The sequence below is a fragment of the Acomys minous genome, assembly GCF_964271855.1.
Source record: "Acomys minous genome assembly, chromosome: 7".
NCBI classification, from domain to species: Eukaryota; Metazoa; Chordata; class Mammalia; order Rodentia; family Muridae; genus Acomys; species Acomys minous.
The window spans coordinates 57,014,137-57,028,663 of record NC_140488.1 but is presented as its reverse complement, the minus strand read 5'-3'; the positions used below and the strand labels follow the sequence as shown (position 1 = coordinate 57,028,663).

The 14,527-nt window shown below is 33.0% G+C and overlaps 1 protein-coding gene across 1 annotated transcript; it reads right to left on the bottom strand.

The window, feature by feature from the left end:
• Positions 1 to 352: 352 nt before the first annotated feature.
• On the bottom strand, positions 353 to 2,386 carry LOC311601798 (vigilin-like; the record flags this gene model as incomplete). Its single annotated transcript, XM_084789534.1, has 1 exon — positions 353 to 2,386. The coding sequence occupies one exon, from the start codon at positions 2,384 to 2,386 to the stop codon at positions 353 to 355; it is 2,034 nt and encodes a 677-aa protein (XP_084645660.1).
• Between the last annotated feature and the right edge of the window lie 12,141 nt (positions 2,387 to 14,527).

Below are 14,527 nucleotides of genomic sequence, written 5' to 3'. Positions count from 1 at the left end.
GACAACTGCTAAATTCAATAGTAAAAGTGAAAATGACATACTAATCACCATGAAAGTGAATAACCCTTTGCTATGTATGGACTATCTTGAGAGTATGTGTAAAAGTGCCAGGAACTAGTCCTAGGTGGAAATTATAACTAATTTGCAAAATATTGCAAGCATTCAATGTCAAGCACCTCATTTTCACTACAACATTATGTAGTTACTAAGTAGTGATGGTAAATATGTCAGAATTATGCCAGATATTCAATATCTATTTCAGTTATATATATATATATATTAAAAAAACTTGCCAGCAGTCTCAGGTAATCATGTTGGGACAATTCTCATTTATTTGCTGTAACCCTTGTTGTTATGGCCTCCAAGGGTGAGGCTTAGGAGATGTTTGACGTTTCAGTTTGGGGAAATCTTGAGAATTGTCCACATGTGGAGGATGTGTGGTAGATTTTGCATTACGAAGATTTCTTTTACCAAAATTCTTAGATGTTCTTGAAGTTGTGTTTCTAAGACTCCTATGCTTATTATGCTCCAATGGAGGCACAGACTTTCCAAGGGACAGGAAATATCTCTCAAGACTCAAAATATAGTCAACTGCTTCTTGTACATTAGAAGATGGTCCACTTACAATGATGCTAGAATTATTACAAGATCCTTTTGATGGTACACGGATGTCTACTTGGAATCGTTCCATGATTTTATGGATGGATTTCCCACCAAATCCAGTAAGATTGGCACAAACCTGATGGTTCAGTGGAATTTCTTTGGAAACTGTTTTTTCAATCTTACGCAGCATTTTCATTATTGCATCTCGAGCACCTAGGATGTTGTTTTTTGAGCCAGAAATGGTAATTTGCTCTTGTATCAGATTGCTTCCTTTCTTTGAAAAATGAACAGTAACGTCATATTGTGTGCAAATCTTGGCAATAAGTACGCCTTTATTACCAAAGATCTTGGAATGATATTTGGCATCTAAACTGAATGTTTGTCTGAAATTTCTTAGTGTCTGATCATTTGGTTTCATTTGTAAAGCTTTTACTTGTTTTTGCAATTTCCTCTTGGCGCGTTCCACATTTGCTTCAAGGCCCATAATGGATATGATGTGAAAATTTCCTCCAGGTTGTGATACTTCAATCTGAACTTCAAATTCCTTTATTAGCTTGCGTAAGCCACTTCCTTTGTGCCCAATGATGTAAGGATGTAGGTGAAGAGGTACTTGGACTTCGGCGGTGACAGGAACGATAGACTCCATAACTTGGGTAGCCTCCTTGCAATTTTCAGCTTTGTCTGATGTAGACATGGTGTCATTTTTGTTTGGAGAAGTCAAAGCAGGTTTTTTAGTATTCTCTTCTCCCTTATCTTTCCCATGTTCCTGGACATCTGGATGTGTTTTCCTAGTATGCTTTTCTGTGTTTGGAAATTTCATTTGAACCTTACTGTCTCTTGCAACCTGTTGAATTTTAGAGCAAATTGGTCCCATGATAAAAGGATGGAATTTGGGGGAAACAACATACTCTGTTGAGACTTGGGAAGTTAAGGGCTCGAATAGCTTCTGAATATGTTTCTTTGCTGCTTTGACACAAGGTTTTGCTCCTTTTATTGTGACTTTTGTACTCTGTTTTCCTGCATTTGTAAAGGTAATAAACACACCACCATACTCCTTAATTAATTCTCGTAAAAGCTGTCCCCTTTGCATGACAAAGTAATTGTGGAACTTTGGATTTATCAGTATGCTTTCCTCTATCACATCCTCTAAGTTTTTCAGTAAAGCCTCCAGCTCTTTTTGCACATTTTTAACAGCCTCCACTGTCCCTATGATAGTTAGTGATTCTTGATCCTTGTTCTTAAAGGTAGGAAAAATGATACGTGCCCCAGTCTTCTCACAGATTTCAGGAAGATTGCCACCATTTTTACTCATAAGAAATTGGTGGTATTTTGACTTGACAGGAACAGCCGCGGAGTACCTGTTGAATTGTTCTTCTTCTGCAAGTTGTAGAATCTTTCTTTTTGCTTTTGCTACACTTACTGCAGGGCCTTTAATAATCACCATTTGTGGGCCCAGTTTGTTACTTGGGAAATTAATGTGGACTTTACCACATTCTTCTATGATTGACTCAATGAAGGACTCTTTAGAATCAATCAGGGATTTGTGTAGACAAGGGGGAATAGAAATTTCCACCTCAGAAACTTTGGCTGCATTTTTATGCACTGAGGAAATCCAGTTGCGAGCTCCTTCACTGTTTTCTTGCTTTCTGATAGTGATATTATTCTCTGAGTTGCAACTCGATGATGGAAAGTTAACCCTTCTTCTTGAATTTAGGTTGATAACATGGTTTTCCCTTTGCAAAGACCTATTTGGATACATAATGTATTGTCTTTTGGAAGTCATTGTTGATTTTCAAGTATACGCAATTCAGAAGTGTTGCAGATCATTTACAGCATCCCCAAGACTAAAAAAACACTTGTAGTTTTCTTTAAGCATATTACTGTACAGAAAGAATAAATATTTAAATATATAATTCATTTTAAAAGTAATTCTAAAGATAAAAACAAGAAAATGGTAATTATATTCATACATTTCTCTGAGAATTCATTAGTTTCATCTATTTACCTATCTTTATATGAGCATAAGGTATCTATCCTTATACCAGTATAAGGTAAGTTCAAATTGTAAAAACTGTATAGAAACAACCACTATGTTTTATAATGAAAGACAACTTTTAAAGTATTCTTATGCAATCCCTAAACGGCTCTCATTTATCCCAAACCCCAATTCATTTTTTGTCACCTGTACCAGCAATTCTTTCCAAATTATCATTGCAAAATGTAATTTTCTATGTCTCTAAAGTTCCTTCAATTACAAGTGGTTGCTATTTTCAATGCCATTAAAAAATACATATCTTAGAACTGCAATGTAACTATCTGGGTCATCAAATAAAATTACATATAACAATTATGGGGACAGACTGGTAGACTTGAAAGGAATAAGAGTGTAACTGGGTAAAAGTTTATTTATATTTATAAAATATTATAATTATATTCATCATGAATAATTAATATATTTATAAAAGCATGGAAAAATCACACTTTCCAAGTTTGCAACTCTTGCATGACTTGGGAATTTCATGAAAGTAGTATTATGTGGTCTGCTCAGTGGATAAACCTCAACGATGTGTTTGAGTACTGTCTTGATATCCACACACATTAAGACATAATGCTATATTCCTTTTTTAATTCTGATAAATACCTCATTTCTCTTTATGGCAACAATAAGATTGTTCTGACTCAATAGTCCTCTCTGGGTCCACATCCTTTAGTAGAATTCTACATACTAAGTTATTATTGCCTGCTTCTTTGGACTTTTCTTTATACAGTATTATTTCCTTATGAAATATAATTTAGACTCAACCCAGAATATCACTAAAATAAGCACTAATCACTCCTCAAATATTCTATGATGTCTCCTAGATTATATATATATATATATATATATATATATATATATACGTATATATATATACACATATATATATATATGTATATACATAAACCATCTAAGTATTATCAAATGAGTACATCAAAGCCTTGAAACTTATCCCATTTTCTCAACCCAGATTTTATTGTTTGAACTGAATTGAAATTTTATAAGTGTCAACTGATTTTTCTATAGCTTGCCACAGACTTAATATCATCTTTTAATTTCAATCCTTCTCATGGAACACATGAAAAATAAAATATTTCCTGTTTGTAAGAGTCTAATATTTCTATATACTTTCTGGTCCACATTTCTGTTATGGTAGTAACAAGTACTGCCTGGTATATGTTATTTAGCTCCATTGTCACCTTTCTTCTAAATCACTATGCTGTTGTTAAACTAGTCCATTTCTTGCTTGGTCTTTGTCTCAAATATTTTTGTTCTGGAGCCCAAACACATACACATTACTCTATATAATTTCTTTTTCTACTTAGCATGACTTTACTTAACTTTTAAGGTAGCATTTATATTTTTTGTCTTCTTTTATTTATAGAAAACATTTTTATGTACTTTCTAAAGAAATTCCTAACTCATTACTATTGTTATTCTTATTATATATCTATACAAACAGAAACAAATTTTATAATTCTTAAATATTGCTCTGTACATTTTATCACTTATTAAATATAATTTATAGATAAATTAATGTATTTACAGTTATCTTATGTATGATAAATAACAAGATGATAAACTATTATATTACAACTTGCTAAGTTTTACTACACCAACTATATCATATAAAAATCTAGATATAAAAATAGATAATTTCCTACATGACCACTCTATTTACATCATTTCGTCCCCTCTTTCTTCTTACTCCAGTCCATCTATGCCCCCCACTTCCTCTCAAATTTATGACCTCTTTAGTTTTTATTGTTACACACACACACACACATATATATATACATATATATGTACACACAAATATATATATATATATATATATATATATAGAGAGAGAGAGAGAGAGACAGAGAGAGAGAGAGAGAGAGAGAGAGAGAGAGAGAGAGAGAGAGAGAGAGACTACTGAGTCCATTTAATATTGCCCATATGCTGTACATGGATTTAGTTTTTTACTACTGCATATATTTGAATATCAATTATTCTAGACTTCTTTCATATTTCAATGTATATTTAAACCTTAATTATAACATCATCTTTTAACAGAGGTCATGAGATTAACTGACTCCATTAACTTTCTATTTTATCTATTGCTCTTTTCTCTGTCATCACTGCTATTATTTTCAAGTGTCAATTCTACTTTGTATGAGTGATTCTCACTCTTACTTACTCTTCTAGACATCTTTATGTGAAACATGTGGCCTGTTAATAGTATTTGCATTGCACAGTAGGATGTGTGTCATGTTCTTAGTACTAAAAAATCATATGCTCTTTTGTGAGGGAGGTGGCATATCATTAAAATATTAATAAAAACAAAGGAAAAACATACAATATAATGTTTTGAATATAAAATGGTACTGAAAATCGATAAAAATTCATATAGTCAGAAAATAAGTGGTAGATGTCAAAGAGATAAGTGTGCATATCCAATACAGAAAAAAACTCAGCTTCTTTCATTTTGCGAAAAGTATGACATTACCTCACTTGTAATATAGGCAAGTAGCAAATGTTTGACCATGTTAAATAGTGATTAGTACAATTCCAGGACTGTGGAATTCTACTGATAGTAATTGACGCTAGTTTGAGGACTTGACAATGAGCCAATCCTTGTTAGAAATAGACTGGAATGACCAAAAAATGTTTTCAGGCAACGCAAATGTCAAGTGGAAAAATCAGGTTCTAAAGAACTTGATAAATATATTCAATTTTGCATATCCTTTACTTTAGCATTTATAAAAATTGTAATCTGTGTGATCAAATGCAAAGCCTTATAAGCACTGGCAAGCAATTTTCCTAGACCTCCATGCTAAATTGAACTCAGTCATAATTCTAGACCTTATTCCTTAACTTCTAAGAAGCACATGTTTAATTATGTAAAGAAAACATTCATCTTCTAGATGCATGTATCAAAAGAAGTCCTACAATTAAAAAAAAACTTCAAATATATTTGGTTTCTAAATGGAGAACTGACGCAAAATAAATTAACATGACAGTATAAGGACATATCAATAATCAAAATATTAAGTAAAAGGATTTAAAATTGTATAGCATGAAATCTCTACTTAAAGTTAAAATAACAAATATTAAAAAGATAGGCATTGTAAATATTTAGTATGTATATTTGTATACAGATGCAGTAATCATCTATATATGTAGAAGGAAACATTGAGTGAATATTTTTGGCATAAAATATGCAATTTTCTCAGTACATTAGTTTGTAAAAATAAATTTGTAATTTTTCTGATAAAATTTTAAAGAAGTAAATACAAATTGGTGAAATGAACATCATTCTTGTAGTGTAGTGTAGATAATTAGACATGTGTATGTGCAAGATGAAATAATCAAAATATTGAGTAAGAGGTTTTATAATATCCGCAGAATATCATCTCTACTTATAGTTAAAAAATCATTTAAGTGCTAAACAGCACTACACAATGTCAATATTTTGTGTTTGTTCTTACACAGATGTATGTGTACAAATATATATTTGGATATAACTATATATAATAATCAGACTTACCTAGTTAGAAATAGTATTCCTTACAAATTTTCTAACATGTATCAGATCTCCTTTCTAAATGGTTTTTGAGACTCTGTATACAAGGAGAGTGCCTTAGGTAAACTTTATGTTAGTCAGACTAACACAAAACTTACTCTTATAATTGCAAACTCTTTTTTATTGAAAATAGATCTTTTTCATAAAGCCTATTCTGCTTACAATTTTGCCCTTCCTGTACTCTGTCCAATTTCTCCCCACTTCCTTTCCCATAAGAGTCCTGTGCCAAATGGAATTTGTCTGCTTGTTTTGATTATTGTAGTTTCATAGTAACAAATTTTACTTAAAATTGTGCATATTTGTGTTTTGCCAATATGTGTGTCTATGTACCATGTGCATGCAGTCCTCAAGGAAGGCATAAGAGAGTTTTGTATCCTTCATCTGGAATTATAGATGGATTTAGCCATGATATGGATAGAAAGAATTGATCTCAAGTCTTGTGAATGAGCAATAAATGGTCTTAACCAAATTGCTATCTCTGTAGCCCCAAATGATTATATTTGCTAGAAGATTTTCCAGACACTAGTAGAAATAACAACCTCTCCTTATCCCTTATATAAACTTATCTTATTTTTTACACAGATTTTGTGTGGAAGACATTATATGCTAACTTTATGAAAATTATTTATACAGATTATTATTTAGGCCCTTCATTTGTTAAGTTGCAATGGATAATATACTGCATAATATGTAAGTGTCTTTCTTGATCTCTTAGGTGATAGTTGTAAAATATATTGTACTGTATCTGGCACATAACATTCTTTGAAAGATCTTCTAGTGAATGTGCAGTTCAACTCCATTTACCAGCATCCATTATTTCCCATGCTTAATCCCAAACACAGCCCCCAAATTTTTTACATTGCAGATTAGGCAAGCTCTTATTGAAGGACTGTTTTCATGAAAAAAAATAGTAACAATGATTACATATTTACTATTCACCCAGGGAAGGGAAAAGATAACTTTAAATGCAGTGTGCTCCTAATATTTTCCCCCAATATGGAATATTTTGCATTATAAAGTGGCAGAAGACTCTGAGTGCATTATGGCTCTGTAAAAAGCTATCCAGTGCAGATACATAATTGTAATTGATATTTTATTTAATTGCCATGTTGAGATTTAATCATTACTTCAAGATTTCATCAGATACTGGTAAGAATGATTAAGATCATCAAATGACTGCTCATGCTGGAGAGTAAAGGGGCAAGGAGAACACTCATCCATTGCTGGTGGGAATGCAAACTTGTACAGTCATTATGGAAATCAATGTTGCATTTCCTCAGGAAGCTGTAAATGTATTTCCTTCAAGATTCAGCTGTACCACTCTTGGACATATACAAAAAGAATGCTTTAATTTACTACAGAGGCATCTTTAATCTACTAAACAAGAAATCATCTTGAATGTACTAGACATTCCTTATAGGGAAATAAGCTTTGAGAACAGCAACAACAACATATCATATTTCATTTGAATATTCAACTTGCCTTTTATTTTAGTCCAGTTTTTAAATATTGCTTTGATGGTAAATTTATGAAAGCATAAACTCACCTTTTAAGTTTGCAAAATAATTCTTGATGATAGCTTCATGGAACTGCTGATTTGCCTCAATATGAAGCGAAAGCTGAAAATAAAATTAGAGTCTGCCATTATCTGAAATTTAGAGTGTTTTAAGTATTAAAAATATCATCCAATTATTAAACACATTCCATAAAATGAAATGGATATAAAATGAATATAAAATGAAGTACAGCTTACTTTGGAATAGGAAAATGTCTCTATCTAAAGTAAAGTTGAGAATATACAAATTTAGATTTAAAAATGTGTCCCCATAAATGTTATTGCCATAAAAACTATAAAAAGAGGTCCTTTGATCTGCTGAAAATAAATGACTTTGCTCTGTCTTATAGCATTCATAAAATAAATTATTACAATGTATAAAATAAAAAATGTAAATTACTTTCTAGGCAAAAGTCATTTCTATTGTTTACTAACTAGATTATTTATTTGCAAATTCATCACCATTCTGAAAAATTCATTTAATTTTTGTTTGTATACCTGAAGAGATACTTCAGCATTTTGTTATTCAATAATATGTTTTGGAGTTGTGAATACCTATATTGATATGACTATACAATTTCCCTCAAGAAACTTGTAATAAATTAACACTATCAATGAGTTAAATATTTATCAAGTATTTTAACTACTGACTTAATATAAATATTTTTGAATCACAAAGAAAGTTGTCTGCCAATTTAACTTCAAATGGTGAAATGAATTATAAAACAGTTTCAAATTATCCATAAAGCACCGTGTACAGTTGTTCAAATATACTTAGGTTACTGTAGTAATTTTCTTAATACTATATTATTTATTTTTATATACTATATATTTACCTGATTTTTAAAAAATTGTCATTAAGTCTAAAAATGTTGTCTGATTAGAAATATTTTTAGCATCTTTTTTGTATGTCAACAAATTTATTGCTTCTTTATAATTTAATACAGTACATTTCAACACTAGAACTTTATAAGCATTTTTTCTCTTCTAATATTTTTCTTTGAAATTCAGATTTCTTATGATATAACTTCTCTCAATTTTATAAATATTACTCTATTCAAATTTATATACACAACACTGGGAAAATTAACATAAAATTTTAGTGGACTTTGTGTTGTGGTTCAAAAAAGTAAAGAAATAAGTTAATTAATTAATTAATTAATTAATTAATTAAAAACAAAAAATAAAAAAAACAAAAATTACAAAAAAACAACAAAAACTAATCAAAGTTTGAACATGCTCACATAATATTAGCTCATGCTACAATAATAAAGGCATAAATGACTCAGAAAAAACAAAAAATGAGTAGCTCTATATAAATATTAATGCAGTTATATGTAGAAGAAATATATGTGATAATTTCTATTATATACCAGTAAAATGGCATAATAATAATAGTTATAGTAATGCTTATATGAACAATATTGATAAACATAATAGTGTGGTTTGGAAAGAGATTAAATTATGAATAATGAGCAAGAGAAGATAGTTATATGATCAAAAACAGCCAAAATATGAAGTTATATGCATGTATCTAGCATATGTTTGAAAATTAATATTGAAGGAGATATATCACCTGTTATGGATTATTTATGAGATGATTCTGATCTTTGAATATTCTGACATTTTATAGCAGACTTACTAGGACAATTTTGAAGTTTGAGAAAATTAGTTCTCACCTTGAAAAAGGTCAATGAAAGTGGACAAATGTTCTAAATACTAGAATTGAGTAATACTCAAATATTAATTATATACATATGTGTTGTATAACTATCCAAAACTATCAATTAAAAAGTAGACAAAAATAAGTAAAAAGATATTATGGCATAAAAATGTGCAGAATATGATAATGAGGAAATAATAATATTTAAGGTTTGTTGACAGAACATAAAAGATATCTAAAAATATACTCTATGATCAAAGTGTAAAAGAAAGAAAGAAAGAAAGAAAAACTCTAAAAATGAAGATCAAAACAAAGCATTACCATTTTGAATGCTAGAATAACAAAAAGAAATGAAACTTACACTTGTAGAATCTGTCATAATAGTCAAAGATCAAGTGTAAAGAATCCCAATGGTGTCCATGAATTCTATTATAGCTGTGACAACTGTTTCAGCAGCTTGCTGATGAGATATCTGATCACTATAAACTATATCTGAGACACTAAATCTAACAAGTTTGACAGAAGAACTGAGAACTGTGATTATATAGACTATACAGATTAGTCTTAAAAATACAGCTATATATAGTACTAAGGTAGACCTAGTTAATACTTAATATATACACAAACTCAGAAATATGAAATTTTGTGAAAGAATGAAAAAAATCAAGTAAGTCAGATCACATGAAGAAAACTGGCAAAAAAAAAATAGTATGAATGTGAAAAAGATAACTTCACATTGAAAAAGAATACCAAGACAGCCCCCAAGTTCACAAGTTCACAAGTTTCCCCAGTAGGTTTCATTTAAAGTATAAAATCTAACACAAACAGAAAATAACACATTTTCTTTTTTTATTAATTTATTCTTATTACATCTCCATGGTTATCCCATCTTTTCTATCCTCCCATTCCTCCCTCCCTCCCATTTTCCACTTACTCCCCTCCCCTATGACTGTTCCTGAGGGGGACTTCCTCCCCCTTTATATGCTCATAGGGTATCAAGTTTCTTCTTGGTAGCCTACTATCCTTCCTCTGAGTGCCACCAGGCCTCCCTATCCAGGGGACGTGGTCAAATATGAGGCACCAGAGTACGTGTGAAATTCAGACCCCACTCTCCACTCAACTGTGGAGAATGTCCTGTCCATTGGCTAGATCTGGGTAGGGGTTTGAAGTTTACTGCACGTATTGTCCTTGGCTGGAGCCATAGTTTGAGCAGGACCCCTGGGCCCAAATCTGCCTATCATTATGTTCTTCTTGTAGGTTTCTAGGACCCTCTGGATCCTTCTACTTTGCCATTCTCCCATGCTTCTCTCATCTAGAGTCCCAATAGAATGTCCTCCCCTCTGTCCCAGTTTCCTGGTAAGTGAAGATTTTCATGGGACACGTTCTTTGTACATTTACACTACGGAATACATTTACACTATGGAATACTACTCAGCTATTAAAAACAAGGAATTCCCCAAATTTGTGGACAAATGGATTGAACTAGAAATGATCATAATGAGTGAGTTAAGCCAGAAGCAGAAAAAGTCAAATAATATATACTCACTTATATCTGCATACTAGCCCAAGAGGCATGTCCCATGAAAATAACACATTTTCATAATTGGTTATTCAGTACATTGTGAAAAAAGATAAGTAAAGAATAACTTAGAAAGATTATTCAAACTCAGAAGTAGGTATGAATTACAATGAAATATAAAAGAAACTACATTCAGAAGACATGAGTTAAACAGTGGTTTCAAACTGTTAAACTATATTGTGTACATAACTCTTTAAAAAAAGAAAATTTACTTTTCCTCACCCCACTCCCAAATATTAATAAATACCTTACCTGGAAAGGATTAACTACCAGACTGGGCTAAGTAAGCTTGGCCTTACTGAGAGTACATGAAGGTTACCATGGAAATTGAATTTTGAGTGAGGATGACCTCACAAACAGTAGGGCAACCAATATGACCAAATGTTACCAAGGCCAGAAAGGGACAAATTACTGTTATAAAGCTTTAAACAAGCAAGTGATAAAAATTTAAAGAGAAAACAACAAAGATATTCACATATTAGAACAAAAAACCTCTTGTTGAAAGAATTCAAAGTAATTTAACAGAGTAAATGTACAATTACATGTATGTAAATTATTAAAAGTAATGTTACAACTACATCCAAAGAATTTAAAAAATTGAAATAACACCTTAGAAAATTATACCACTGCATATTGGAATCATATAAACCATAGACACAGTGTTTATTTTTTAGCGTACATAGTACAGTTCCTCAAGGAACATAGTCTTTTAGTGTCTCATAACAAATATAAAAATATAAATTTAAACAACATAATCACTGTTATTCAATTGGCATTATACTGCATGATTAAAATAAAGAAATATTGCCTTAAATATTACACATATGTACAAAATTATTATTAACGAAATAGGACAGAATAACTTGTTTTGGTTATAATCCATTTCGTAACTGATCACATGGGCTTTACTTAGTTTTGTATCTGATGTTGTTGCTGCATTGTGTGGGTAGTGTGACCTGACTTCTGGTATTATGGTAGAAGAGTGTCCACAGCCCCAAGAGCTTGGAAGTTATATCACCTTTGAGATGGGGCAGACCTCCAAGTGTATCATGAGGCACTGGAACTCATGGCCCTGAGAGGAGAGCTCTTCAACAGAAACTATGAATCTCCCAGGGAAGGATTTCCTCTCAACTCCGATGAACTGAGAAGCCTTGGACCCTCCTTCAGCCAATGCATCTCCCAAGGAAGGGTTGCTCTAAAGACTGAGAAAATGGGGGGCCCTAGGCCCTGAAACTTGAGCCAAAACCCTTCTTTGTTTTATCCTCCTCCTATTCTCCTCCTCCTCTTCTTCCTCCTCCTCCTCCTCCTCCTCCTGGTGATGATGAAATAGGTACACCAGGCAATAAATCTTGTGATTTATTGGAGGGAGGGACAAATCCAGGAGACAGAGGATATATCCAGGAGTTGCTGTCACTGCTCCAGGGATGAGATAGCAGTGAACTGGGCAGATACAGCCTTTATACAGGGTTTCTTGGTGCGCAGGGAGATTTTTTGAGTAGGGACTTCTTGATTGTGGATTGGTTGGACTTCAAGACTGAACTGGGGGATGCTCAGAGGTTGGGGGGTTATACAGACTTACCCAAAATTAGCATAATCTGAGATGAATCCTACTGAGGAGCAGGAGATGGCAGTTACAGAGTTCTGGGGGTGGGAGCCTGGGATGCTGGAGCTTTCTCAAGCAGAGGTGGTGCCAATCTTCTGCCTTGAAGGGTAATAAAGTTACAGTGTGTCCAAATTTACAAAAACTCAATTGTGAAGGCAGTAGGCTGAAGCAGGAAAGGTTGTCTTCATCATGGACAGCACCCATGGTGGGAGCAGCAGTCTTTCTGAGACAGGAAAGGTGTCAGGCTTTCACTGAGCAGTAATAGTAATCATAAATATCTTTAGCTGAGATGATGACAGGAGCCACCATTTTGTCTCCCAATTTCCACAGCCCCAAGTTGGAAAGGAGAGGCTGATTGCCATGAGATGGAGAGGAACACTGGTAGTGAACTTATGGGCTACTCAGCTCTTAGGAGTGGTGATAGTTTAAGGCACTCTCAATGGGGAGGAGAGGGCTATGGGCTTGGGGAAGGTATCCTGTCTCAGGGTTGAGGGTGTTTTTTGGTAGTGTTAGGCAGGGATATCTGCTGCATGGCAGAAATAATCTTCCTTCATCCTTTGTGGAGAAATAACGAAGGTTATTCCTCATAGTCTAGATCAGTCACACCCTCCTATCAATGTTATTCCTTTCATAGTTTATTGACTCAGTGAATCAGAAATTCACCTGACAAGGGGAAAGTCTTGTGTTTCAGTTCAATGTAATATTTATTATATTTCCTGCTGAAAATTCCCTCTTCGACAAGGGAAAAATATTTATAGGTTAGCAAACATAAGGTCATGAGATTAGGAAGAACATTTTGAAGTGGGACACAAGTAGTGATAATGAGTGGAATTATCTCTATTTATACCCATTGATTCCTAAAATTGTCACTTCTGGCTAAAGAAAAAAGAGAACCATATATTTGACATTTTTCAGGGTATATAACTGCCTCTTGAAGAACAAAGCACTAGCCATCCCAGCTACTGCCACTTGTCATTCTAATTGTCTTTAAAGGGCCATGCTATTTTTCAAACAACCCATCTGACTCTGGATGGTGAAAAGTATAGTCACAGGCCCACTGTTACACTTCTTTGGTGAGGAAGTATGTGCTTTGGTCAGAAGTAATGCTGTGTGGAATACCACAATGGTGGATAAGGCATTCTGTGAGCCCATAGATGGTAGTTTTTAACAAAAGCACTATATGCAGGAAAGGCAAATGCATAACCAGAATAACTATCTATGCCAGCAGGAACAATGGATAGCCCTTTTCATGATTTATATCATTGCATGTAGTCAACCTGCCATGAGGTCACTGCCTGATCATGCCATGAAACTGTGCCATATTGAGGGCTCTATATTGGATGATGCCCTTGGCATATTTGGATCTCAGCAGCAATCTGTGGCAAGTCAGTCTTTGTTGCATGAATGTCTTTGTTGCTAAGTCTATGCATGACCTCATCTTTTCCACCATGACCATTTTGTTAATGGGCCCGCTGGACAATTATGGAAATAACTAAGAAAATGTTTTGACTGCATTCAGAAAGGGCCATCTTACTTACTGCATTATTAAATCCTCCACTGTTTAAGTCACCTTTTGATGAACATCCTCATCTTCATGTGTTTTGACTATAGTGATGAGTCTGTATACCTTTTCTATGAATGTCTTCCTTATTAATATATGAGTTCCACTCCTTTCAAGTCCATGATTATCGATACAAAAGATTGGTTTCATCTGAAGAATCATTATACAATTCCAAATCTGGAAATTCCTCCTTCCAAGCAAAATGCATGACTAAATTCACTACCCAAAATTCTTCACACTGAAAATTTCTCTTTATCATTATCCTTCAAGATTATCCCAGAAAAAGGATAGAATGATGCAGCTGTCCACATCTGGGCGATACAATCAGAAACTTCAGTATACCAAGTCCCAGTGTTC